This window comes from Festucalex cinctus, chromosome 8 (assembly GCF_051991245.1).
Source record: "Festucalex cinctus isolate MCC-2025b chromosome 8, RoL_Fcin_1.0, whole genome shotgun sequence".
Taxonomy (NCBI): Eukaryota; Metazoa; Chordata; class Actinopteri; order Syngnathiformes; family Syngnathidae; genus Festucalex; species Festucalex cinctus.
Genome location: NC_135418.1, coordinates 6,018,444 through 6,045,688, shown reverse-complemented (window position 1 = coordinate 6,045,688; position 27,245 = coordinate 6,018,444). Strand labels below are relative to the sequence as shown.

At 39.0% G+C, this 27,245-nt stretch overlaps 2 protein-coding genes across 2 annotated transcripts; one reads left to right on the top strand and one right to left on the bottom strand.

Annotated features, from left to right (window-relative positions):
- The first annotated feature begins 273 nt into the window (after positions 1–273).
- cdk5rap1 (CDK5 regulatory subunit associated protein 1) lies at positions 274–12,273 on the top strand. The gene is made up of 13 exons (XM_077529780.1): positions 274–1,148; positions 1,223–1,326; positions 1,400–1,434; positions 1,523–1,623; positions 2,377–2,587; positions 2,662–2,782; positions 2,868–3,098; positions 6,275–6,372; positions 7,101–7,156; positions 9,911–10,041; positions 10,121–10,270; positions 10,542–10,682; positions 11,683–12,273. Exons 1-13 carry the CDS (start codon positions 830–832, stop codon positions 11,758–11,760), a joined length of 1,776 nt encoding a protein of 591 aa, XP_077385906.1. The 5' UTR covers positions 274–829; the 3' UTR covers positions 11,761–12,273.
- On the bottom strand, positions 12,011–26,997 carry LOC144023859 (bactericidal permeability-increasing protein-like). Its single transcript, XM_077529781.1, has 17 exons — positions 26,756–26,997; positions 25,140–25,207; positions 23,806–23,914; positions 23,630–23,744; positions 23,373–23,504; positions 23,143–23,298; positions 23,004–23,067; positions 16,536–16,596; positions 13,821–13,912; positions 13,567–13,743; positions 13,417–13,476; positions 13,162–13,329; positions 12,995–13,062; positions 12,846–12,888; positions 12,701–12,764; positions 12,441–12,517; positions 12,011–12,351 (listed from the first exon to the last, which is right to left on the bottom strand). The coding sequence occupies exons 3-17, from the start codon at positions 23,906–23,908 to the stop codon at positions 12,310–12,312; spliced, it is 1,422 nt and encodes a 473-aa protein (XP_077385907.1). The 5' UTR covers positions 23,909–23,914; positions 25,140–25,207; positions 26,756–26,997; the 3' UTR covers positions 12,011–12,309.
- Positions 26,998–27,245: the final 248 nt, after the last annotated feature.

The following is a 27,245-nucleotide window of genomic DNA, read 5'->3' as shown; positions in this document are numbered from 1 at the left end:
GCTGGCGCCTATCTCAGCTGGCTCTGGGCAGTAGGCGGGGGACACCCTGGACTGGTTGCCAGCCAATCGCAGGGCACACAGAGACGAACAACCATCCACACTTGCACGCACACCTAGGGACAATTCGGAGCGCCCAAACAACCTGCCATGTATGTCTTTGGAATGTGGGAGGAGACCGGAGTACCCGGAGAAGACCCACGCAGGCACGGGGAGAACATGCAAGCTCCACCCAGGAAGGCCGGAGCCTGGACTCAAACCGGAGTCCTCAGAACTGGGAGGCGGACTTAAAACATCATAAATCATGCCGTTTCTACTCAGTACTGACTCAAATGTTCTCCAATTTGATACTGTAAATGTATAGGATTGTATGCCAAGAAACGTTTCTTGGGAGGAGCAATATGGCGGCCCGCGGCTTCAGAAGTCTTGGCCTATCGGCTATCCAGTCAAACAGATACACTCCACGGACCGTAATCTAGACGGACTGCATGGGGAAACATTTCTCTGACGGACAGACCGACTGCAAGAGAGTTCTGTCGTGTGTATTTATTGTTTTTTTATTTGTTTTGTAACGTTGATATAAAATAGGAATTGCGCAAGATTTATTTTCCCGTTTTTGCATGCAACCCAATGAAATATCTAGTGTACCTACCCAGTGACTATTTTAGAGAATTAAAAACCTTTAGCTTTCGATGCGGCATTTTTGACGAGCAATTTATTTCCGGATATGACTGACGATGCGTTGAAATAAGCGATTATCCTCTTGTGTCGACAATCGGTACTCTTACGTGACATTTGCAAACGCATGTTTGGATCTATAAGATAAAGCAGTATGACATTGAGGGTACTTGGTGTTGAACCTACCATGAAACAACTTTTGAATTTAACTCAGCTGTTTTGCTTTCCTAAAAGTCGGATACCTGTAAGATGTTTGCAAGTGAGATTGTACTGTAATTCAACCAGCAGTGTAGTTAGTGCAAGGGAAAAACGGGGAACATCGGATCAATTCAAGACTCAAATATCTTCTGGTCCAAGTTTTAACGATTTCATCCGAGGATCCACTAGTAATAAAATAACTACTTCGGACATCGAAGTCGAATACAAACACGAGTATCCTTCTGCTGACTTGGAGCTGTGGAATTCACAAAAAGGTACACTGAAATACTGTTACTGTTAACGTTACTGATTTAGGAGAGACGTGAGTCATTGTTTTCTCTTGTTCCAGTATATTTTGAAACCTATGGATGTCAAATGAATGTAAATGACACGGATATTGCCTGGTCCATATTACAGAGGAATGGTTATCAACGCACGGAACATTTACACGAGGTACTGTATATGGCTTGATTCTATTCGTGATTTTAACATCACTTAACAACGTTTACGTGTCGTCTATTTGCAGGCAGATGTGGTCCTTCTTGTAACATGCTCTATCAGGTAAATGATCAGAATTGCTAGAAATGTTTGTAAATTCGTATCTATCTATAGCTTTCTCATTTGATTCAACTTCAATTTTGTACAACAGAGAAAAAGCTGAACAAACTATCTGGAACAGACTACAAGGACTGACAGCCATGAAGAATAAGCGCCGTAGGAGTCGAACACCAATGAAAATTGGCATCTTAGGTATTGACAGTTCCGAACATCTGGCTATTTAGGTATTTCCACAATGCAAACTCTTCCTTTACATGGTGAAAAAAACTGTATTGTATTGTATAGTAGTCAAATGACGTTTTGTTACATTTTGAAATCAAAATAATCATCACAAATTAAAACGATTCAAGTCCAATGAATTTCAATGGACGGAGGGGATTATTTCAAGACCGCCATTATGACTTTTGACTTAATGCTCGGCACAGTCAATTGTTGTCATTTGTTCCATTCATCCTACGGCTACATTATATGGGATTCAGTAGATAATTAATTTCATAATGTTTTAAACAATCAACGACAGGCTACTCTAGGGTGGCAGTGAAGTGAATACCACTGACCTCAACTGAAACAATAACAAAATTTCCACCACCTCTATTTTCTTTTTTAAATCAACCCGTTAAAATTTAACTGATAGTTTGTGTTTTGTCTTCCTTCTAATCGCTTTACATGAAGTAACACGCTTCTTCTAGAATAACACTTCACACACTCAAACTATGATGGTAGAGGATAGGCTAAAACCATTCAAGCTAATTTACCCGTTTCTCAATTGCTGTACCTTTTGTCAAATGAGAGAAGGGTTTGTTTACTAACGGTGCCACTGGTGCTGTTTCCACCTGGGGGTACTTTGAACGTAATGGGAACACTTCTATTCAAATATTCTATAATTCTTCTTGGGTACTTTCAAAGAGTTATTTTTTACAACTTAGTTTTAATGTTTTTATTGAGGTTGCATGGCGGAGAGACTGAAGACGGAGCTTTTGGAACGAGAGAAGCTTGTTGATGTCCTCGCTGGGCCAGACGCCTACCGGGATCTTCCCCGTCTGCTGACTGTGGCCGAGGGAGGTCAACAGGCAAGCAATGTGCTGCTTTCGTTAGAGGAGACCTACGCTGACGTCATGCCTGTCCACCACTCTCGTCAAGGACACAGTGCCTTTGTGTATGTTTTGCCAAGAGGACAATTTTCTGGTCATTTTAATCAATCACATTAAATGCTCGAACCATATCCTGCAGGTCCATAATGCGGGGTTGTGACAACATGTGCAGTTACTGTATCGTTCCCTTCACCCGGGGCCGCGAAAGGAGTCGACCTGTTAGCTCTATACTTGAGGAAGTCCGTATCCTTTCTGATCAGGCAAGTCAGAAATAGTTGTCAAACTGAATACAAAACATGAAAATTGATTCAATTGCTCAAGTATGTGTGGTGCGTTTCCTTGCAGGGAGTGAAGGAAGTGACTTTGCTTGGTCAGAATGTGAACAGTTACAGAGACACTTCTGAAGAACAGTTCTGCGGTGCTACTCCGACCAAGCTGAGCCGTGGCTTTAAGACCGTGTACCGCCCAAAACTGGGAGGTATGCGTTTCTCTGACCTGCTGGACAGGGTGTCACAGGTCGATCCCAACATGAGGATCAGATTCACGTCACCCCATCCCAAAGACTTCCCTGATGAGGTACATGAGCGTTGTTGAAAGGTAGCGTTTGCAGTCTCGAAGTTGCTAGCAAGATGTGAATGTAGCCTCACTTTACCTCCCTCGCATTGCTGCTCAAAGAGCTCGCAAAAGCACGTGCACAGTGGCACGCCAAGGGAGCTAGCATGAATTGTTCCTGATAGATTATTCAACTCAACTCAACTTTATTTATAAAGCACTTTAAAACAAGCATTGCTGTAGAATTGCGTTTGATGCTCAGTACACTGACCGTTCTCTGTTGGGACACTACAGTTAAGCTTAGTTAAGTGCTGAATAATATAATAATATTTGGCTGGTTGTGCAGGGACCGAAGAGCGAGACCCGAATGTGAGGAAGAACTTTCTTCAATGAGGTGGTTAAGAAGCTTGTGCTCATATCAGATTCTAAATGACCGGCTGCAGTGCCTCCTGTGACCCAATGCGCCTCCGAGTGTGGTGCTTTGACCCATTGTATGGCGATATTTATACATACTGTCATGAAATCTTTATAGCACACTGTAGTTTCATGTAATAAGTTGCATTACTTAGTTGCTAAGAAATATAATGTTTGTGTTTATGGCTAGTTTTGTAATGTGTTACTCCCAACATTGCCAACAAAACACAAATAGCCCGAACATAAGTGTTGTTGTGGCCACATGAAGATATTGGACTGTTTTTGTTACGCTCAATACTTGGGTCAATTGGACCCAACTTTCTAGGTTGTTTTGTGCAAAACAACTCATAAATTTGGGTCAAATTGATCCAAGTATTGATTGTTCCATTTTTGATCCAGATTGGTTTATTTTTAATCCAATTGTTTTTAAGAGTGAATGCCTACAAGCTTTAACGTGTACAGTTAGACATACACTTAGAGCGCTCTAATATGGAGGACCAAAACGGCCCAAATTCGAAATAAATAAATAAATGACTAAATAAATAAATAAATGACTAAAAGTGAAAATAAAAATCAATATAAAAAATATATATAATTCGAAAATGATATCTAAATAAATAAATATACATGGAAATAAATCCGTTTTTATTTTCACTTGTAGTCATTTATTTATTTATATAGTTATTTATTTAGTCATTTATTTATTTAGTCATTTGTTTATTTATTTAGTCATTTATTTATTTATTTGGTCATTTATTTATTTAGTCATTTATTTATTTAACCATTTGTTTATTTAGTCATTTATTCATCTATTTATCTAGTCATTTATATATTTATTTATTTAGTCATTTGTTTAGTCATTTATAGGGGTGTGAATTGCCTAGTGCCTGACGATTCGATTCGTATCACGATTCATAGGCCACGATTCGATTCAATGCCGATTAATCCCTATACGAATTTGTAAATGGATTGTTGCGATTTTTTTTACTCAAATTTAGAAAATACTATTCAGTAAACTTGTGCATGTACACTGTAAGATTTGTATTAAAAAATATTATTTATTTATCTGAATCTTCAGTCTTATAACTGTGAGCCACTGTATCTGTTTCATGTGTGAACAGCATTGAAATAAAATATTAAGGCTTAATGCTCCATTAATATAACATTCTTCCATCCTTAAGGTGTGAATCCTAACCCTAAGTAAGACGTTTTGTTGAATATTTTTCCATCAAAAATGGATGTTTAAAAATCGATTCGGCTGCCTATTGAATCGATTCGAGAATTGTGAGCTGTAGCATCGCGATATATTGCCGAATCGATTTTTTTTTTTAACACCCCTAGTCATTTATATATCTATTTATTTAGTCATTTATCTATTTATTTAGACATTTATTTATTTAGTTTATTTATGTATCTATTTATTTAGTCATTTATATATCTATTTATTTAGTCATTTGGTCCGTACTGCCAAGTCGAAATGTTATTCAAATGAGGGGGAGGTCCTAAGCGTGTCTTGGGTTGCACTCAGCCGTTGCAAAGTGCCTGTCATTGGTCGAGTGAGCAACTCGGCGGACAAGGAAGTCTCGCCGGCTTACAATGGACGCCTATCGTGTCCACCTGTCACCTCAACTTGCGACTTGAGTTGTTGGACAGCAAGTGAGAGCAGACAGTGGAAAAGATCGTCGTCCATTGCTGGAGCTCTCAATTACGAGGCGACAAGACTTCCTTGTTCGCCGAGCTGCTCACACTGTACGGCCCAAAACTGCCAAAATTCAAAATAAATAAATGACTAAATAAGTAAATAGCTAAATACATAGATGAATAAATGACTAAATAAATACATAAATAAATAAATGACTAAAGAAATGACTAAATAAATAAATGACTAAAAGTGAAAATAAAAATTCCACAAAAATTCGAAAATTATATCTATAAAAATAAATATAAATGGAAATAAATCCGTTTTTATTTTCACTTTTAGTCATTTATTTATTTCAGTAATTTATTTATTTCGAATTTTGGCAGTTTTGGTCCTCCATACTCTAACATCTAGCATTCCTTGCAGGACCTATGTTCCACTTAATGTAACCAATATGCAAGAAGGGGTTACAATGGCTACTTTCTTTGGTAGACAATTTTTTTTCAAACTTCATTTTAACACATGCATAAACGCAATGCGCATGTCGCTTATTGTTGGGAGGATTTTGTTCTGTGATGTTAGTGTCAGGTTTTTTAAGTGAGATGATTCAAAGTCATCACTAATCGGTTATTTATTTTTAATTAATGAGATACTTCACTTATTTAGCCCATTATAGCAATAAAAAGTTAATATATTATCTATAATTAATTTGATACTTTCATTATTTTTCATGTACAAATAGTACCTTTAAAAACACATTTTGCAACTTGCTGTCGACTGAAAATGACATGACAAGGGCTCAGGTAATCAATCACAGCTCAGCTTGTAAATGTCACATGACCAAACCTAGAAAACAGGTGAGCTGTGATTGGTTACCTGAGCCCTTGTGATGTCATTTTCAGTCAACAGCAAGTTGCAAAATGTGTTTTGAAAGGTACTAATGAAAATATCAAATTTATTATAGGCAAAATATTAATGTTTGTCTCCCAAAAATGGCTAAATAAGTAAAGTATCCCTTAATGCAAACTCTAGCTTTAAGTCAGCTCTGAGCACAATCCTTCAGGTATACATGACTAGTTGATTGACTGATGATTGATCAGCTTTCTCATACCTCTGTGCGCGTGCGCGTTTGTGTGTGTGTTCATAGGTTTTGCATCTGATTGCGGAGAGAGAAAACATTTGTAAGCAGATCCATCTTCCAGCTCAGAGTGGGAGCAATCAGGTCTTGAAAGCTATGCGCCGTGGGTGAGTACCTATATTTACAGTTGCAAGAAAAAGTATGTAAGCCCTTTGGAATCACTCGGTTTCTGCATCATTTGGTCATCAAATGCGATCTAATCTTCAAGCCATTCACAACAATAGAAAAACTTTCCTTTTTTTTTAAATTAACATCTTACAGGCAATCCTTTCCATATTTTTACTGAACACTAGGGGTGTTAAAAAAAATCGATTCGGGAATATATCGCGATACTACAGCACGCAATTCTCGAATCGATTCAATAGGCAGTCGAATCGATTTTTTAACACCCATTTTTGATGGAAAAATATTCAACAAAACGTCTAAATTTCACACCTTAAGTATGGAAGAATGTTATATCAATGGAACATTAAGCCTTAATATTTTATTTCAACGTTGTTCAAACATGAAAAATGTTACAACCTGTTTGTTAAATACAGTAGCTTACAGTTATAAGACTGAACTTTCAGATCAATAAATAATACATTTTCATAAAAATTTTACAGTGTACATGTACAAGTTTACTGAATGGTATTTTCTAAATTTGAGTAAAAAAATCGCAACAATCGACTTGTAAATTCATATCGGGATTAATCGGTATCGAATCGAATCGCGACCTGTGAATCGTGATACGGATCGAATCGTCAGGTACTAGGCAATTCACACCCCTACTGAACACAAAGTAATGTGAAAGTACACAGTGGAAAAAGTACGACTCATATATTACTCATTGCAGGTATACAAGAGAGTCATACCTTGACTTGGTCCAGAACATCAAGAATATAATTCAAGGTAGGCTACATTTCCTCTCAACAGGTGTGAGAGTGTGATTGGTTGTCTGAGTCAGTGCTGTGACTGACAGTCTAGGGCAGGGGTGTCAAACTCATATTAGCTCAGGGGCCGCATAGAGGAAAATAATATAACTTAAAAACAATTGCCGTCAATTATACGCAGATTATTGCGATTTTTGGGCCAGCCCTAAATTACCGAGCTCAACTGTAATCTATTGATTAAAAAAATAACACGAATGCAAAAGAAACGCGGCAACACTTTGCCTGTATGAGTTCCAGACCTGTTAGATCTACCTGTTTTGCATATACAGTACATATTTCCCAGAATGCATTGTGTGGCACAGTTAATGAAGTTATAATCCTTGTCATATGTGTGTTACTAGTAATTGAATTTGTGTCGTATTTAACACGTTTATGTTGGTCTATGATTAAAAAAAAAAGAACCTTTTTTTTTTTTTTTTTTAACTCATTCACTCCCAGCCATTTTCACAGAAGCAATCCCGCATCTGCATCTTGACTGATTTTGCCAGGCCCACAGAATATTGTATTCTATTGCTATAAAAGCATGGAAAGATTAAAGTCTCTTCTTTCATCAGGAAAAAAAAAAAAGTATGTTTCTATCTGTTTCGTTTTGCAGCAATTAGCATTAGAAGAGAGCTAAGTTTCATCAGTTTTCACAAATCTATTTAAAATTGTAATTAATTGAGCTTTTTTTTTCTACATGGCCCTGGTTGATATCCTTTGCTCTGCTGCCACCTGCTGGCCGTTTGTGTAATAACTACCATTTCTGCAACCGTTCTTTGCAGTTGAGAGGCTGCATCAAAGCCTTCTGTATGCTCTAGCATAAAACAAACAAACAAACAAAAACGTATAAATACGTCTTTGGGACACTTAGAACATTAAAAAAACATATTTATACGTTATTGGGAGCAAATGAGTTAAACAAACCATAACTTTATGTTGTGTGTAAAATAATGACTTCCAGGGCGATTCCGTGTGCAAGTTACTTTACTCATCTGAGGACTTTAGAAATGACAAATTTATGTATTTGATTGTGGCTGACTGATTAATTGGTCCGACAATTTCTTTTTTTTCTTGACAAAGTCGTCATTAAACCCCTTTGCGGGCCTGATCCGGCCCGCGGGCCGTATGTTTGACACCCCTGGTCTAAGGCATTGATGGGCAACTCAAATAATGGAGGGGGCCACAATTTTTCTTTTTTCTTTTTTGGGGGGGGGGGGGTGCTACTTGGGGCTACTTGTGAAGACAATGCAGTATACGGCAGTGAAGTTTGTCCCCAACGTTTCCCCTCTGTTTGCCGATCCTGCTATCCATCCCAACAGCCGCTTCTCCAATTAAGCACTATGTAACACTATTAATCATTGAATAACAATAATATGCTTTTTGGATGACACTAATTTTAGTAAAACTGTCAACAGTTCTTGTGAGGGGGGGGGGGGGGGGGGTCACTGTTGTGTAATTTTGAGATTGGTTTTGAAGTGTCATTTTAAGTTGAAAATTTTCCTGGCTGAGAGCGTTGCTAAGCCAACTAGGCAGATAGATTTCCATTTAAATTCAGTGAACATGTAATCTGCTTGCCATTTTACCTGACAGATAGTTTTCTTGACCTATTATGGAATCTTCTTTGACAAAAAAGTACAACCTTGATACTGGAGGCGCTGTGAGCGATGTTTACTACCTTGAACGATCGCTGATATTAAAACTTTCAACAGCTACTGTACAGTAAACATTTTTATTTTCAAAAATTAATTGAGGGCGGATCCGAATAAGGTTGTGGCCCACGGGATGGATGTCAGTTGCCCATTCCTGGTCTAGGCCATACAACTGCTTCATCTGGAGTAGTCTTTAAATGGTTGTAGGTCAAACTGGTATGTTCTGTAAATCTACTTTTATAAAGACATTATGAAAGTTGGGTATAATTTACTGTTATAGTGGTTTAGAACTAAGATAGGTAGAGAATGGTAATACTGTGTATCGTATCAAAATGTTGCACCTCCATAATGGTCACTTTTCAGGAGACCCCAAAAATGACACGATTTATCAACCGTTAACATTGCATTGAAGAGAACAAGACATTTTTAACTCTTTCACTACCAGCCATTTTAGAAAATGTAAAAAATTTCAATACCCACGCGTTATTACGTTCAATAATTATATATAAACCGAATCTACCAAATGACAGAAATTAGAATAGAATACTTTTTGCCCCGTCCCGTTCTTTTATAATTGACAGTAGAAAAATGTAGGTTTGCCAAAATACAGCCATTTCTCCCATGGACTCAGAAACTGTGTTTATTTCGTATAAAATGGGGCAATAATGTCATCTACCGGTGGTTAGGCATCAGTAAAGTTGTTTCCAAGTTTGATATTTACAGTGGAGCATAATCAGATTCTTCCCATCTATCCCCACTCTAAAAAATTCTAATTGACAAGTATACTTGTCCCCGGGAGTGAATGAGTTAACACTTTAGATTGGTCAATAATTGTTAAAAATGACACCCACGCATGTGGACTGAGCAAATTTTTGAAAAAGTATGAAATTTGCCAAATTGTGACTTACAAGGTTTTGGCCCAACACCAGCGATTTTAGAAACATATAAAATAAATGCTGTGGTAAGTGACAGTCAATATCCATACTGAAGATCCTGATTACAGCAATAATTGAATATTTTTTTTTGTATGCTTTGTTTGTTTGTTTGTTTTTCACTTCAACTCCCTACCGTATTCGTGTCAGACGTAAGTCTCAGCAGTGACTTCATCTCAGGCTTTTGTGGCGAGACAGAAGAAGATCACCAGCAGACCTTGTCTCTTATCCGAGATGTAGGCTACAACATCGGCTTCCTTTTTGCCTATAGCATGAGAAAGGTGAGTATTTCATGAGAATGCTGGCACCATTACTCACAACATATTTTCTTCAATGTCACTGTTTTGTTGTCCAACCTAGAAAACCCATGCATTCCATAACCTTAAAGATGATGTGCCAGCGGATGTGAAGCAACGTAGACTGGAGGAGTGTATCAATGTGTTCAGACAGGAAGCTGCAAGGGTCAACGCTACTCTCATTGGCAGCACACAACTTGTCCTGGTGGAGGGGGTTAGTACTGTACTCGTGGCCTGCTTATCAGTAATTAATTACTTTGTGGAAACATTGCAAGTTTTTCATATTCTTTTGCACTGATCCTGCATTACAATCATATTGTCATCCTTAAACTAGCACTCTTTTTATTTGCAAAGCCAGCGGATGTTTATAGAAATGTATGAATTGATTTGTTGTGTGGAACAAAGCTCGCTCTCAGCAGATGTTGTACTAGGTTAGTGTAACCTAGTGGGCAACAATGCTCATGGCGCCATTCTGTTTTCTCCAGGAGAGTAAGAGGTCTGCCAAGGAGCTGTGTGGGAGAACAGATAGCAATATGAGAGTGATCTTCCCCAGAGAGGATGTTGCTGTTCATCCTGCAGAGTCCAACACGGCTGCAATCAACGTTGGAGACTACGTGCTAGTGAAGGTGGGGTTTCCATTAGTGCAATTTTGTCTGTTTTCACATAGCTATGTCAACTGTATTATGATGCACCATAAAACGGAATTAGTGGGAGTTAAAACAGAAAAAGTGCTTTCAAACCAGATAAGAAATAAATCATCAAATTGAATTAAAATAACAATCAAAAAATATTTTATTGTTGCTGCAGAGCCAAATGAACGCCAAATAATTAATACCTAAAACTGGTCTGCAGCTTGGTGGTTCAATCTAAATAGTTCCAGATTTCATTGGGCGGCTCAATTGTATTTGTGTGAGACACTCGAGAGATTTGAATGATTTGAATTCTCAATACAGTGGTACCTCTACTTATGAAATTAATTGGTTCTGGAAGAAAGTTCTTAAGTAGAAAATTTTGTAAGTAGAGACGCATTTTCCATGTAAATGCCCTAATCCGTTCCAAGCCTCCCAAAATTCAGACATAAATGTTTTTATAAAGCATAAAACAATCCTTCGAAAATGTCCAAGGTAAACATCCTCATAGTGAGCGATCTCCCGACTTTTGAACACTTTTTCTGGGTGATTCTTTTCAACAAATTACGAAACTTCATGGAAACTTCTTTTCCAAAAAAGGCCCGTCTCGTCGCAATTAAAAACTTACTGTGCCTTCATCAATCACCAATTGTTTGAATTTTTGCACAAATTCGTCGGCCGTTAGTTAATACATTTACGAAAAACTATCAGAACACCTCATGGCCCGAGGGATGAATGACAAGTACGCTGCATAGACACCAATCTATTATCTGTCTATTATCTACGCACATAGATACATACGGTAGAGGTTCCTCTTAGCCAATGGGATGCCAGACAGATGCGCGTTCGGTACTGTATTTTTACCTTTCGTATCTTGAAATTTCTTTCGTAAGAGGCAATATTTTCCTGTTGAGGCGTTTTGTAACTTGAAAATTTCGTATGAAGAGACGTTCGCAAGTAGAGGTACCACTGTAATTAATGTCTTTTCTCTTTGTAGATCATGTCGGCCACCTCACAGAGTTTGAGAGGTCACGCCTTGTCACAAACATCCCTTCAAGTCCAGCAAGTACGATGAACATTTGCCTTCCCATCCAAGATTGCCACATGACCTTGATTGACACGGTTGACAGCTCAGAAAAGAAATTACAGTATGTCAAATTATGATGTTGTTCCAAAGATATTTCAACCATCTTTGGTCCACTGCATCAGTGTTGATATTGTGATGTTAAAAAAATCACAACACAACTGTTAGTATGTACGAATTGTTAAATAAATAAGTTCTTATGGTTAAATGTGTTCAGTTTCAGGAATTCGTTAGATGCCGATTGAATGTCATTAAGCAGCACATCTTATTGATTTATTTAGCATGCTATTAAAATAGAATAAAGACTATTCCCATGTCAGAAGCACAGACTGTCCCGCTTTCTGTCTGGCTGACACGATGCTGTAAGCCCACTGAAGAAAACATATCACAACCCTCATTTAATTTGCAAGAAAAAGAAAACATACACTCATTAATTTAACAAAGAGAAACTGTAATAAATGTTTAGAAATAAGATTGGTTTGAAATGAAGGCTGGAGACGTCCACTATTTGTTATGGTAATCATTTGGGTGTCGCTTCCATCACACTGCAAACTGAACATCTGTCCCAATCAGCATGTAGTCCTACAGGAGAAAAAGACAGACATTCAAAAATAATCAAGACTGCGATTTGGCTGTTATTATTTTTTGACTGAAAATTGCCTCTTTCTGACCTTAAGGACCTGAAGGTCAGTGTTGACAAGCTTCATCTTTCCAATGGTGGGGAGCGGATATCCCTTTGCAAGTTGAACTGCGGTGAAATGCATACATTTAAATGAGTTAACAAAAATACTTAAAGGTAAACAACAGCGTTTAATCATTTCAACGATATGGCAGTTGAGCTGTACGAAATTTGTCATGATAATTATTTGTATACCGTGCGTATGTTGAAAAATGCACCATGAGAACACTGGCTCATTTGGTAACAACTTACCATTCAGTTTGGGTAAAACAACCACTTTCAGGACCATGTTGAGGATGTTGTCAAGAGATTTGACCTGCATTTTAAGTTCAGGTTAGTTCCTCTCACTTGACATGGATGATAAAAGCCGTAATTTGCATCTGAATCCAACTCTTACCCGAAAGTCTCCCACGTAACTTGTCCCCAGGGTCAGATCCATTCTGTGCAAATGAAGCAAAATTAGACTGTGACGTTTGTCCTCACAAGGAACTTTTGGCCTCACCGGTTCCTCTTCGAACAAAGAGTCATTTATTTTTTGGAACTCACTTGTTCAGGGTGACATTTCCAGTTAGCCTCATGCCGCTAACAAACACTCGGGCGCTGACACTGGTCTCCTGTAAGGGGACAATGAATACAAGTGAAGAAAGTTTTTTGACTAAATGAACAACCAAAGATGTCAAAAAGAGTCTAATAATAAAAAGTATGTAACGTGCCATGTTAAGGACAAATAGCGCCGAGAGTGTGGCGTTGGGTTGGATTGCGTAAGCCGTCACTGTGCTGGTGGCTTGAATAGTCGCGTTGTTCGGCTCCAAAGTAACGTTGGGATTTTTCACCGTCTTAACCAGCAGTTTCATCAACAAACCGGGGAAAGATTTGGCAATCTGAAAGTTCAAGACAAAATGTATTGACAAATCATTTCCCCCTCCCCAAGTTAATCATTTTGTGAGATTGGCTGCATGTCCTGTCACCTGGGGGATGAAAACGCCAAATGTTCTGGTGTTGAGCCTGATTGGGGAGCTTTGAGGGATCTGCGGCGATGCAAGCGCGAAGAGTTACAGATCAACGTGAAGGCATGAAAGTAGGCACATTTGAAATGAGAACGTTGCGGCCGGGCCCACCATATCATCAGTAATGTACAAGCTCAGGGCTCCGGCTGTGTTGTAGACAAACGCTGCAGAGTTGGCGGTGAAGGCAGACAAACCAAAGTACAACATTTTGTTGTTCTGAGGCGGCAGACAGAAAACTGCAGCGGGGAATGGAGTTTCTCGATGCTTCTCTATGTTGTAGAATTCCCCCTAAACATCAGGGAGGGGCCAATCACTATATGTAAAACAGTCTTTATTACAATTTCAACCTTCAAACGTGGTTTTACCTTCAAGCTCAACCCTATGGAAGAGTTTAAGATTGCAGGTGCAGCAACCAATGAATATTCAATCTCTGCGTACTTGTCCACTTTGGCTAAGACTGCAGGGCAGAAGACATCATTATAATATTCGATTTGGTCCTAGCATCTTTCAAATGTCCATAGCAACCAGTACCATAGGAAAAAAGATATAAACCTGACATTTTTAGGAGCTGTGAAAATATCATTGGAAAGTCAATTACGATCGCAGATGATATCGTCCGAGATTTGAACACTTTTAACTTTGAACAAGTTTAGGAAGTTTGAACTCTAAACTGATTAAATCAGCCTCAACTTTAACTGTTTGACCGCCGGAGTAAAATCACGTAAAATCACGATGTATGCCGCCGTAAAACGTTAAGTGACGTCAACTACTTTTTTTTTTTTTTAAATATATCAGTGATCAGTGCAACGTCCAAGTGCAGCGCAGCCGGGTCAATGAGTTGTGAAATCAAAAACACCGACTAACTATGGCCAGCAGATGGCAGCATTGTATCTCTTGTCAATGGGCTGCCGGTGTATGGAATTACTCAACTCCACTCAAGTTATTTAACCTCGCAGCAGTAGCTGCTCGGGCCCTAACTAGAGCTGCGAATTACAATGAAACATGACGCAATCTGATGAAATGGAACGTTTTCAAGGCTTACATGAATGATCAAAGCCTTTGTAACATTAAACCTAATTTGACGGAGCGTCACTAAACAAAAAATATTAGTGTCAAAGTCACTGTTGTGGAGAAAATGTGTCTTTTCTTTTCAATTTTGGCTCAATGTCACTCAAATTACCTACAGTGGTACCTCTACTTACGAAATTAATTGGTTCTGGAAGAAAGTTCTTAAGTAGAAAATTTTGTAAGTAGAGACGCATTTTCCATATAAATGCCCTAATCCGTTCCAAGCCTCCCAAAATTCAGACATAAATGTTTTATAAAGCATAAAAATGCATCAAAACATGTAACAAATACATGTTACAATTAGATTATTGCACAATAAATGAGAGTTGTTCATAATATAAAAAAACAAAGAATAAAAATGATGGTCATTTACCTTTTTAACTGCTGTCCTCATCGTTTTTTTGCCCTCTTTGGTTCATGTTCTTCTCTCTCAGAAGCTTTTTTTTTTTTTTTTTTTTTTTTTTTTTTTTTTGCCTGGTGTTTTGTAAAGAACTGATCCATGGATGTTTGCTTTTTTTTTTTCTCTCTCTCATCTTAGTGAGCAAACGCCAGACTGGTGAAAATTTTTCTGGGCGATTCTTTTAAACAAATTCTGAAACTTCATGGAAACGTCCGGTATGGCGAGGCATCTTTTTCCAAAAAAAAAAAAAAGGCCCGTCTCGTCGCAATTAAAAACTTACTGTTCCGTCATCAATCACCAATTGTTTGAATTTTTGCACAAATTCGTTGGCCGTTAGTTCATACATTTACGAAAATGTATGAACACCTCATGGGCCGCGGGATGAATGATGAGGACGCTGTATAGACACCGATCTAGTATACGCTCATAGATACCTATGGTAGAGGTTCCTCTTAGCCAATGGGATGCCAGAACGATGCACAAACACCAATCTAGTATTTACGCTCATAGGTACCTATGGTAGGAAATAGCCATAGCCGAAAGTATGTTGCGTTCGGTAATGCATTTTTACCTTTCGTATCTAGAAATTTCTTTCGTAACAAGAGGCAATATTTTCCCGTTGAGGCGTTTCGTAACTCGAAAATTTCGTATGAAGAGACGTTCGTAAGTAGAGGTTCCACTGTATTTTCAAATGGTGATTACCAAAGGACAGAATAAGGTAGAAACACACTTTTTTTCTAATGAAATAATGGAATGCGATCTTTCATGTGGTACCCATGTTGTATATGTGGCAAAAGAACACAATATTCTGTTTGCTTCGAAAAATTAGTTAGAATGCTCAAAATCCGCTGGCATTGGGGGTTGTTTTTTGATAACGTGTGGCAGTAAAAGAGTTATAGATCACATTTAGTTTACAATTCATCTTCTGAGGCATCAGCCAAAGTTTGGTTATTTTATTGTTGCTCCTTGTGGTATTAAGGGGTATTGAAGTCATATTACCACAGTGGGAAATTTGATGTAATAATTTTGCGTGAATTAAAAGATTATTTGCCATTTGGTGTGGCCTGTGGCAAGTAATTAATTATCTTTTCATGGATCTTATGTCTCAAATGCATTCTTTCACATCAAGACGTGGAATAACCTACAATATAGTTTTTTGAAAAAATGTGAAATTTATTCAGTTTTGGCCCGATACCAGCAATATGCTGAAATAACATTGTTTTCTATTAATCTCTTTTGCTGACATTTTGCCTTAGTGACAGCATTGCTCATCATTCCTATGCAATTCAGTCAGAGAAAAATGTTGTATCATGTCTCAATAGACCTTTTGTCACGGCATCCATAACTAGCCCTATAAGGTGCCAAAAATGTATTATTGTTTGTACTTGCTAAATTGCATATATTGTATGTCAATCATGATTTTTGTATAATTCAATGTTAAATATCTTCACTGACTGAACAATTGGACATCAGTGTGCTGTAAAAGGCGACCCAGTCAGCACTTAGGCACACGGGAGAATGCGCCCCCAAGTCTTGCCAACAGTTACCATCAAATCAAAAGCAGTACTAAATAGGTTCCGACATTCACATGACATTAATACGGATGTTTTACCATTGAGTGTTTTCAGCTGAGGGTTCAAATCAGACACGGCATCAGCCACCAGGGGGCAGATCTGAAATCAGATGATGATTCTCATTAGATTTGCAACAGATGAACAGATTCAGTTGTTTTGTTTTGTGTGTTGAAAAGTAGTACTGCACAGTCTCATTCAAAATCATATAGCTGCTGCAGTCTAGTATGCAGTTCATTGCATCACAAATGAAGGAATTTCCATAAAATACCTTTTGAAATGAAAACTGGTTTGATTTTTGGGTCGTTTTTATCATCCAGTCACTTACTAATGGAAACCCAAGAACTAGATAGAGCTAATTCCTTCTTAAATGTCTGCATTGCTCAGCCACTGAAACAAATTACATTTGGATTACTGGTGCTCTCTGAACATCATCCATATCACATATTTTATAGACTGTGTGTTCTAAGTATCGTTTAGCCCTCTGTCAAGTGTGAGGCAGTTTTAAAAACTTGAGATAAACTGCAGTCTTGTGGTTATTGAGTGAATCTTGGTCAACTTATAATCATCTTTCACCAACTACGGTACTAATACCAAGCCATCATCTCACAAATGTCAATGACCCTGATACAGTTCTATAGTGATGCTTAAATATAAATCAAATAACATTTCAGTTAATAAAACAGTTGTGAGTTACTCTGTAGAGATCAGATTTTTGTTTTTTTCCCCCAGGGACGCATACAGAGAAATCAATAGATATGACACTTTGTGACTTCATTAAACACTCTAAAACACCAATTAACAATCAATTAAACAATTTTCTATTCATCATTTTTTTTTATTTATTTTTTTAACATCTGTTAGAGGTGATAAGTCAAACCATTTGGGATTTTTCCTGTTTTTTTTTTTTGGGGGGTTTTTGTTTTTGTTTTTTAAACATCTGTTAGAGGTGATAAGTCAAACCATTTGGGATTTTTCCTGTTTTGTTTTGTTTTTGTGTGGGTGTGGGTGTTTTTTTTTGTTTTTTTGTTTTTTTTATTGCACAGCTCTGTATCCCACAAAAACAGATCTGCAAATGAAACAGATCTGTCCTGAGTAGATGTCTACATTCAGAATTTTAAAAACAAATAAATAAAAAATAAATAAATAAAAATAAAAAATAAAGTAATCGGTAATGAAATGACAGATCTTAGGTAATCGTTAATGTGATATTGTCATGACTCGGGTCATGCAGGAGTAATGTTTGGGTCTTGTCTCATGTCATGACTGTGTTTTGTTTGTGGCAAATGTCTGATAGTTGATTTTATTTGAACTGTTGATTTGTTTAAGGCAAATGTATAATGTTTGATTTTATTTGTTTTATTTGAACTGATGCAATCGGCTTGTAACTAGGTGATGTCAAGGCTCTTTAATCTCTCTATATGGTTAGGAGCCAGTCGGCAGTGAATCAGATAAATCCAGGTCAGTCCTGTTTTAACTCCTTACATGGTTAGGAGCCAATCAGCAGCGAATCATAGCAATCCACGTCAGTCCTGTTTCAGCGACCTATCAGGGTTACCCACATGTCTAGCCTCAACCAATGAGATTGATTCACTGTCTATTTAAGCTGTCTGAGAAATTAGTGTGCAGCCGGATTATTAACTCTATTCCTGTGTGCTTCTCCGCAGCCCAAGGGGGCTTGGCGCGATTCTCAATGCATTCTCTTATTCTCAAGTTATGTGAATAAATAGTTAAAACCTTATTTGTGTCTGCGCTTTGGGATCCAACCTCTCAGCACACAACACATAGGTCCACAAATCAGACCTTGATACACACAGCAGAACGTAGAGAAATACTTTTTTGCTTCTTAAGCTGAAATATTTTCATTCTGAGGCATTGCAAAGAGAAATTTTTCTATTTTAGCTGTAAATCCTTTCTTTGCCTATCTAGAAAATCTCCAAGTTTAAATAAATTAGTCGTTTTTAAATGAGCAGGCCCTGTTAAAAGTTATTCTTTCATATAGGGTGAGGGCCACTAGAGAAAAAATCGCCCCCAGGCCGTAGTTTGGAATATACTGCTGTAGATTGAAACTTGTTTTGTTTTTTGTTTTTTTTCTAAATCATCTGAAATAATCTATTTAATGGAAATTCATTGGAATTGGTGTGAGTTATCATGAAGTGGACTTTTGATACAACGGCAGATTGGCCTGTAGGACGAAATCTAAATGTAGTAAATGAATCTAAATGTAGTAAATGAATCTAAATGTAGTAAATGAATCTTAAAAAAAAATTAAAAAAAATCCCAACAGTATTTTTTAACTTACCATGCACCATCCTTCCCTTAGCCTACAAGTAATACAGACTGCACAGCGCACACTTATCGTCCTACTGTACAAATGATACAAGTAGCAATATAAGGCCACTACAGCACCTGAACCCAGAGAGTGCATCCAGTCAACTATTTCGATTAAAATAAATCAACTCACACAAAAAAGGAACAAACATTAGTTTGAGGAAGCAAACTATGAGGAAGTTGGGGTGCGTAGGAGTGTGCGTGTGTGTGTTTTTTATGATAGACTAGTAGTTAGCAGATCTGCTTCTCAGTTCTGAGGTTTGGGTTTTGCATCTCGGATCCGTTTTTTCTATGTTGAGTTTGCATGTTCTTCTGTGCTTATGTGAGTTTCCTCCGGTTACTACAGCTCCCTCAAACACTCCAAAATCATGTCAGGTTTATTGAACACAATAAAGTGTTGATGTGTCGGTTGTGGTTGTTTATCGCTATGTGGCAACCAGTCCAGAGTGTAAGCAGCCTCAAACCCAGAAGTTAGCTTTAGCTTTGAATGTTCAGGTCAACAGATGACCTGATGAGGCTCGGCGCTAATTGATGGACGTCTTATAAATTTGTGAGAGAATCTAATGTTGCCATTGTTGTATGATGCTACAACCTATATACAGTTAGGTCCAAAAGTATTTGGACAGTGACACAAGTTTTGTTATATCAGCTGTTGACAAAAACATATCCAGGATACAATTGAATTAAAGTGCAGACTCTCTGCTTTAATTTGAGAGTGTTGACATCCAAATTAGAGCAAGGGTTTAGGAATTACAGCTCTTTAAAATGTAATAATAATAATAATAATGTCTCTTTTTCAGGGGACCAAAAGTAATTGGACCATTGACTCAGAATGCTGCAAAAAAAATAAAAACATGGGCCCTTCCCTCATTAACCTGTCATCAAATACGTTGTTTAAAAGGTCTGGAGTTGATTCTAGGTGTGGCGTTGCTGTGAACACACCACATGCTGTCAAAGAAACTAAATAGTGGTGAAATATCCCATCCTTGAAAAAAAAAAAAAAAGCACAAAACCATCAAAGAGAAAGCAGAAATGTTAAGAGTGGCCAAATCAACAGTTAGGTACATTGTGAGAAAAAAAACAAAAACAAGTGCACTGGTGAGTTTGTGAACTCAAAAAGGCCTGGCTATCCATGGAAGAGAACAGTGGTTGATGATCACAGAATCCTTTCCATGGTGAAGAAAAACCCCTTCACAACATCCACTCAAGTGAAGAACACTCTCCAAGAAGTAGGTGCATCAGTATGTAAGTCTACCATAAAGAGAAGACATTATGAGAGTAAATACAAAGCATTCACCACAAGGTGCAAACCATTAATCAGCCTCAAAAAATTGAAAGGCCAGAATTGACTTTGCCAAAAAAAAAAAAAACACCTGACAAAGTCAGTCCAGGTCTGGAACAGCATTCTTTGGACAGTTGAAATTAAGATCAACCTGTACGAGAATGATGAGAAGAAGAAAGTTTGGAGACGAATTGGAACAGTTCATGATCCAAAGCAAACCACATCTTCTGTAAACATGGTGGTGTTAGTGTGATGGCATGGGCATGCATGGCTTTCAATAGCACTTGATTACTTTTTTTTTTTTTTTTAATGATATGGCAAAAGACAGAAGCAGCCTGATGAATTCTGAAGTGTATAGGGATATCATTTCTGCTCTGATTCAGCCAAATGCAGCAAAGTTGATTGGACGGTGCTAGTCGAGATGGACAATGATCCAAAAACATACTGCAAAAGCAACACAGGAGTATTTTAAAGCAAAAAAGTGGAATATTCTTCAATGGTCGAGTTAATCACTCAATCTCCGACCAATTGAGCATGCATTTCACTTTCTCACGGCAAAACTTAATGCAGAAAGACGTTCAAAGATACAACAACTGAAGACAACTGCAGTAAAGGCCTAGCAAAGCGTCACAAAGGAGGAAACCCAGCGTTTGGTGATGTCCATGGGTTCCAGACTTCATGCAGTCATTGCCTGCAAAGGATTCTCAACAAAATTTGACAAGTACCATTTTATTTTATGTTAGGTTTATGTGTCCAATTGCTTTTGAGCCCCTGGAATAAGGAGCATTTGCATAAAAATAGCTACAATTCCGACATGGAAGTCGAATCTCGAATTCAGGAGGAGCAGTGTGGTTTTCGTCCTGGCCGTGGAACAGTGGACCAGCTCTACACCCTCGGCAGGATCCTCGAGGGTGCATGGGAGCTCAACCAGTCCACATGTGTTTTGTGGATTTGGAGAAGGCGTTCGACCGTGTCCCTCGGGGAGTCCTGTGCGGGGTGCTTCGGGAGTATGGGGTACCGAAGCCCCTGATACGTGCTGTTCGGTCCCTGTACGACCGTTGCCAGAGTTTGGTCCGCATTGCCGGCAGTAAGTCGGATTCGTTTCCAGTGAGGGTTGGACTCCACCAAGGTTGCCCTTTGTCACCGATTCTGTTCATAACTTTTATGGACAGAATTTCTAGCAGCAGCCGAGGTGTTGAGGGGGTCCGGTTTGGTGGCCTCAGCATTGCATCTCTGCTCTTTGCAGATGATGTGGTGCTGTTGGCCTCATCAAGCCTCGATCTCCAACTCTCGCTGGAGCGGTTCGCAGCCGAGTGTGAAGCGGCACCTCCAAATCAGCACCTCCAAATCCGAGACCATGGTCCTCAGTCGGAAAAGGGTGGCGTGTCATCTCCGGGTCGGGGATGAGATCCTGCCCCAAGTGGAGAAGTTTAAGTATCTAGGGGTCTTGTTCACGAGTCCAGGATGGACCGAGAGATTGACAGGCGGATCGGTGCAGCGTCTGCAGTGATGTGGACTCTGTATCGGTCCGTCGTGGAGAAGAAAGAGCTGAGCCAAAAGACAAAGCTCTCGATTTACCGGTCGATCTACGTTCCGACCCTCACCTATGGTCACGAGCTGTGGGTCGTGACCGAAAGAACGAGATCCCGGATACAAGTGGCCGAAATGAGTTTCCTCCGCAGGGTGTCCGGGCCCTGCCTTAGAGATAGGGTGAGAAGCTCGGTCATCGGGAGGGGCTCAGAGTCGAGCCGCTGCCCCTCTGCGTTGTGAGGAGCCAGCTGAGGTGGCTCGGGCATCTGGTTCGGATGCCTCCTGGACGCCTCCCTGGAGAGGTGTTCCGGGCATGTCCCACCGGCAGGAGGCCCCAGGGACGACCCAGGACACGCTGGAGAGACTATGTCTCTCGGCTGGCCTGGGAGAGCCTTGGGATCCCACCGGAGGAGCTGGTTGAAGTGGCTGGGGAGAGGGAAGTCTGGGTTTCCCTCCTAAAGCTGCTGCCCCCGCGACCCGACCTCGGATAAGCGGAGGAAGATGGATGGACAATTCCTACATGCTTAATCATATATTTTTGTTCAACCTCTTGAAAAAAAGCTTAAGTCTGCACTTCAATTCCATTGTAGTTGTTTCCGTTTAAAGCCAATGTGGTGGCATGCAGACCAAATCATGAAAATTGTGTCACTGGTCAAATATATTTGGGCCAAACTGTACGATTCCTGTTCAATCCTATTAATTCCAGATGACAACACATCTCCCTGATGATGTTCTTAAAAATCCAACTTGTGAACTTGTCATTGCAAGCTTCCCAAAAAATTTACTGGCGAGGTCCCCTGAACTTCAACGTTTTATACGGCTGGAAGTAATTCATTAGTTAAGTAACAGCACACGCTACACCTAAATAAGATATGATTGATTGATGATAAACCAACATGGTCAAGTACGACGGCGTATTAGGGCCACGTACAAATATATATTTTTTTAGGGGGCGAGGGCAGTATGACGAGAAAAAAGTGGCAAATTTGCCACTTTATAAACTGGCAACTATGATATTGTTCATCTCTGCTAAAGCAATTAATATCTCCTTGTTTGAAAACCCGACGGAAAAGTACATTTTAAGGAGTGCTTCCTCCGTAGACATTTTGCAAACTGTGACTTGTGTAGCATGACATATGCGTTTCCTTTCTGCCAACACAAACAGCCGCGCCGCGTAAAAAAAAAAGTGGCAAATTTACCACTTTTTTTCTCGTTATATTTAAAAGTGGCAAATTTGCCGCTTTTTTTCTCGTCAGATTAAAAAGTTTAGTTTTTTTCTCGTCATATTGACCTCGCCCTCTTAAAAAAATATATATTTGTACGTGGCCCTAATACGCTGTCGTAGTCAAGAGTGTAAAGTACTCACCTTTTTTTGTAGCGCATTGCGTAATGCCTTATTAATGAAGTTTCTGAAAAGATTGTACAGCCAGCTGAAATAAAAGAGACACTTTGATCAATCTGTGCCACTTCCTCTGGACAGTAGTGCATAGCCATGCGTATGTCACCTGGCTCCACCGTGGAATTTGATGGTCACGCTGCCAATGGTAGCCTCACAGTCGACACTACTGACCTGAGGTCGACCTGTTTCATCGCTTTTGATCGCGACGTCTTCGCTGATGGACAGTCCTTTCACACTCAAGTCAAAGGAACCGCTGTCCTTCCTGTTAAGCCAAATGAGACACTTCTACGGACCAAATAAATGTTTCATGTACGGCGCACATCTTGTCTCACTCACAATATTCTGCGGTATTTGACCCTCCAGTTTCCCTTCATACTGATGAAGGCGTTACCAATAGACAGTCTGACACCGGTCCCAGGCACCAGATTCACAGCAGAGGAAGGTAACCCCACAGCCACTGTTTGCATACTACAAGGAATTGCATGCTAAATAGGTGAGAGCTGTCAAAATGAGTCGATAGCGACAGCACTAAAATATGTACTTGGAATCAAAACAATAAGGACAATCTGGATCAGATCAATATATTGTCTTACTTTGACAATCTGTACTGGACCTTGCCAATGACGGACACTCGCTCTGTTCCAGATATATCTGGGATTGTTATGGTTTGGAGTTTCTTCTGGATGTAAGCCATCCCGAGTTGCCTGCCTACAGAGGAAGAACATTGGATAACTTGGCGCTTTGTCGCTCTTTCATCTACAAACCTTACCATATTCAATGCCGTTATCTGTCAGTTTGACTTGAACTCCTGGATTGGTGCTTGACGTCAAATGACTAAAGGCAACCAACGACAGCCAACACCACAGGAACATGTTAACCTTTGGAGAGGGGGGGATGTGGAGAGGATTGGTAAAGTGTACGGAGTCCCTCTGGTGTCAGGGTCTGAATTTTTATTTTTGCTAATCCGTACCCACAGTTTAGTAAACCGTACCTAAACCGTACCAACGGTTTAGCACGTCTGTGGCGTTATGTAATACGCATGCGCACACAACGTTCGAGTGGTTACTTGACAGCAGTATTAGCAGCGAACGCCTTTTTTCCATTTATCTTAAACTGTAGACTAGTGTTGGCAGTTTAACGATGCATTCGGATGAATGGATGACGGAAAGATGAAGTTTCTTTAGCCAAGTATGGCGTAGTAATTGCGGAGCACAACAAAATACGTCTGCATTTCAACAGCCTTGAGGCTTAACACGGAAGTAAAAGGAAGAAAGAAGACAAGTGTTCGAGCACCGCACAGTGGCATAAACGCAACATTACACATCAACTGAATACATAAGTCTACAATTTAAGATGAAAAGAAGCAGCCGTTCGCTGCTAATACTGCTGTCAAGCAACCACTCGTGCGCATGCGTATAAACACCACAGAAGAACTAAACCGTGGGTACGGTTTGGTAAACCGTGGGTACGGTTTACTCAACTGTGGGTACAGATTAGTAAACTGTGGATACAGATTTCTAAACTGTGGGTACAGATTAGCAAAAATAAATAAATAAAAATTCAGACCCTGACACCAGAGGGTAATGGGATGTCCTGTATCAGTTTAAATTTGGGAGGGGGGGGGAGTCACATTCATAACTGAGTGAAACCACATGATGCCTATTAAATCAGCAGCCTGGCCCTTAATTAAGTTCAGATTCAAGGCTACATCCGCTGTCCGTTTTCAAATGAACAAGAGAGGGGAAAAATGTCTATTATAAAACATACCGTGCATGCAAAACATATAAACAGCTCCCCATTTATTTATTTATTACAGTTCTTACAATTTAACAATGACATTTTTCCCATTAACAATATGAGAAAGTCTTCAGTTCAGTTCAAATATTGATTGCTGTCGAACTTACTAAAACTATCTTGAGAACATTTCTAAGTATAGAATGACTGGCAAATGAAATGATGTTAGAAATAAAAATGACTACAAAATAGCCCGCCAAAGTATCATCATTTGTGCATGCTATTACTGCCATCTCAACATTTAAGATTATTTAAGAGGCATGTATACATACTACATTATCAGGGAACTGATTTTAAGCTCAGGCTTACCTGAAATAGCCGATAACTGAGGCGCACAGTTTCTCCTGACGTGTCAGCTTGAGCTTCCAACTAAAAGACTGAAAGTGGAAGGAGAGTACATGCCTCTAATTCACTTATTTAATCAGGAACTGGACTTGACGAGGGGAATAGCCCAGATGAAGCAAACAATGACAAACGTTGTATTTTACATTGTTGTGAAATGTTCAAGGCGAAGAAGCCCAAATTTCCCTCACAATCTCAGGGCCATTCTTGTTTACTGGTGATGTGATTACAGTCTGACAACTTTGGGATTTTTTTTTTTTTTTAATTACGTAGGTTTTAAACATTAAATCAGAAACTTTCTGGAACAAGCACATAAGCCATTTTAGTTAGAGCTAGATTGTTCAGACAGCTTGTGATTTTATTTACCTCAGTTAGGGCCGCAGACAAAGATATTGTAAGTGTCAATATTGTTTCAACATTATCTTTTCTTACAGCTTAATTGTCCCTTATTCCATTGTGTATATTTTTTCAACGGAGTCAAGAATTATAGAGAACAAGTGATTTTTATTTATTTATTTTTTTTATTGTGAGCTACCATATTTTGACCCAATTTACCCAAACTCATGACGAATATATAATAAGATATTTGCACGAAAACACTGTGAAGTCCCTAAAAGGATGGAATTCCCTAACTTGAAACATACGCAGTGAATTTCAACAATCTTTTGCTTAATACTGGAGCCATTTCCTAACATAGCCAACATACTTTTTTTTTTTTTTTTTTTTTTTTTTTTTTTTAATGTATTCATAATAGTTTTACAGAGTGTACATTAAAAATAATGGCCAACAGCAGTGTGAAAGGTTTTAACAGTAATATGCATTTAGGGCAAGTGCACTTCATTTTAAACATTAGATTGTCACCCTATTTGACACAGTGGCCTACAGTGGACTGCACAAGAGGTCAATGCTGCTTCAGTTTATTGGGACAATCTGCTTTACATTGTCAAACCATTGAATATTTGTCAGTTTTTTAAAGGAAAAGCGTTTCCACTATACTTACTTAGTGTATGTTCAACTATTGAACATATGCAACAAGCAACCGTTCAAGCCAGTGGATGTTTACCTTGCGTTGGTATATATGGTTTAGTCCATCAGTAATTGTCTTAAAATGACTGTACTTGGCTTTGGAAGTGTGGGTTAGAAAGACAAACGTAGTGTAATGGTGACCTCTAGAGGCTTAGCGTAAGCAAGCGTACATCATCTGCATTTGTAGATGTTGATGATGATGGTACGCATACCGTCAATACCACGCTACATTTAAATTGTATGTGAGTGACTCAGCCCTAATTGTTTGCGTGTAACAACACTAAAAATCCATTCTAAAATTCTGAATTGAAATGGCTAAACAAAATCAAAATTATTATTTGTGATTTAACTGTTACTTGTCTGCAATACCAATTATCACTATTATTATTAGCCTATTTGGTAGGAACTTAAGTAATGGACCCTTCATGGCCTACGTCACGATGACGTCACGGTGTTAGCTGGAGGCCAAAACAACCGCTGGAGGCAACGAAGTGCAGCTAGAAGTAAACAACGCAGGTTGTCTGTTTATTCTATTCTATGTTTATCAGTTTACTCACATATACTCAAATGGCCGTTTTCCGCGTCCTTTCCGACGTGAACTTTCTATGAAAATATGCTGACCGGTGTTAGAACCACACGCCAGAGGTGTTTTTGCTTCCAGCTAAGCCCCGCCCTTTAAATTGCGTCACATTATTTACAAACTTTGAAGGGTTCTATAACCAACAAAAGCTTGTATGATGCGTCTCCCTTGCTGAGATTGAGATCCGACTTCAGATGTGGATGGAAATAAAACTAAACCAAGGCGTGTCTGTTCAAAATGGCTACACTGTACATTAAAATGGGTGCTTCAACTACCCCACCACTAGGGGTCACTACAGACTCACCTATTGTCATTTCTGGGGCCAGAATAATAGTTGTGAATTGGGACAGTAAATCATTGAACTTTGACCAGGACATTGTTTTATCCTTTCACATGAACCCTTGTCACTGAAAGCAACGAAGTGGCAATGATCTCAGTGGCAGATCTCATCACTTTCCACCCCAGTA

Coding starts and splice junctions, on each gene's coding strand:
- cdk5rap1 (XM_077529780.1), top strand. CDS start 830: ATGACATTGAGGGTACTTGGTGTTGAACCTACCATGAAACAACTTTTG. Junction 2,783..2,867: donor TCCGTATCCTTTCTGATCAG/GCAAGTCAGAAA, acceptor GTTTCCTTGCAG/GGAGTGAAGGAAGTGACTTT. Junction 10,683..11,682: donor GAGACTACGTGCTAGTGAAG/GTGGGGTTTCCA, acceptor TTCTCTTTGTAG/ATCATGTCGGCCACCTCACA.
- LOC144023859 (XM_077529781.1), bottom strand. CDS start 23,908: ATGTTCCTGTGGTGTTGGCTGTCGTTGGTTGCCTTTAGTCATTTGACG. Junction 23,745..23,805: donor AGATAACGGCATTGAATATG/GTAAGGTTTGTA, acceptor CTTCCTCTGTAG/GCAGGCAACTCGGGATGGCT. Junction 13,913..16,535: donor TCAGCTGAAAACACTCAATG/GTAAAACATCCG, acceptor TCTGCCCTGCAG/TCTTAGCCAAAGTGGACAAG.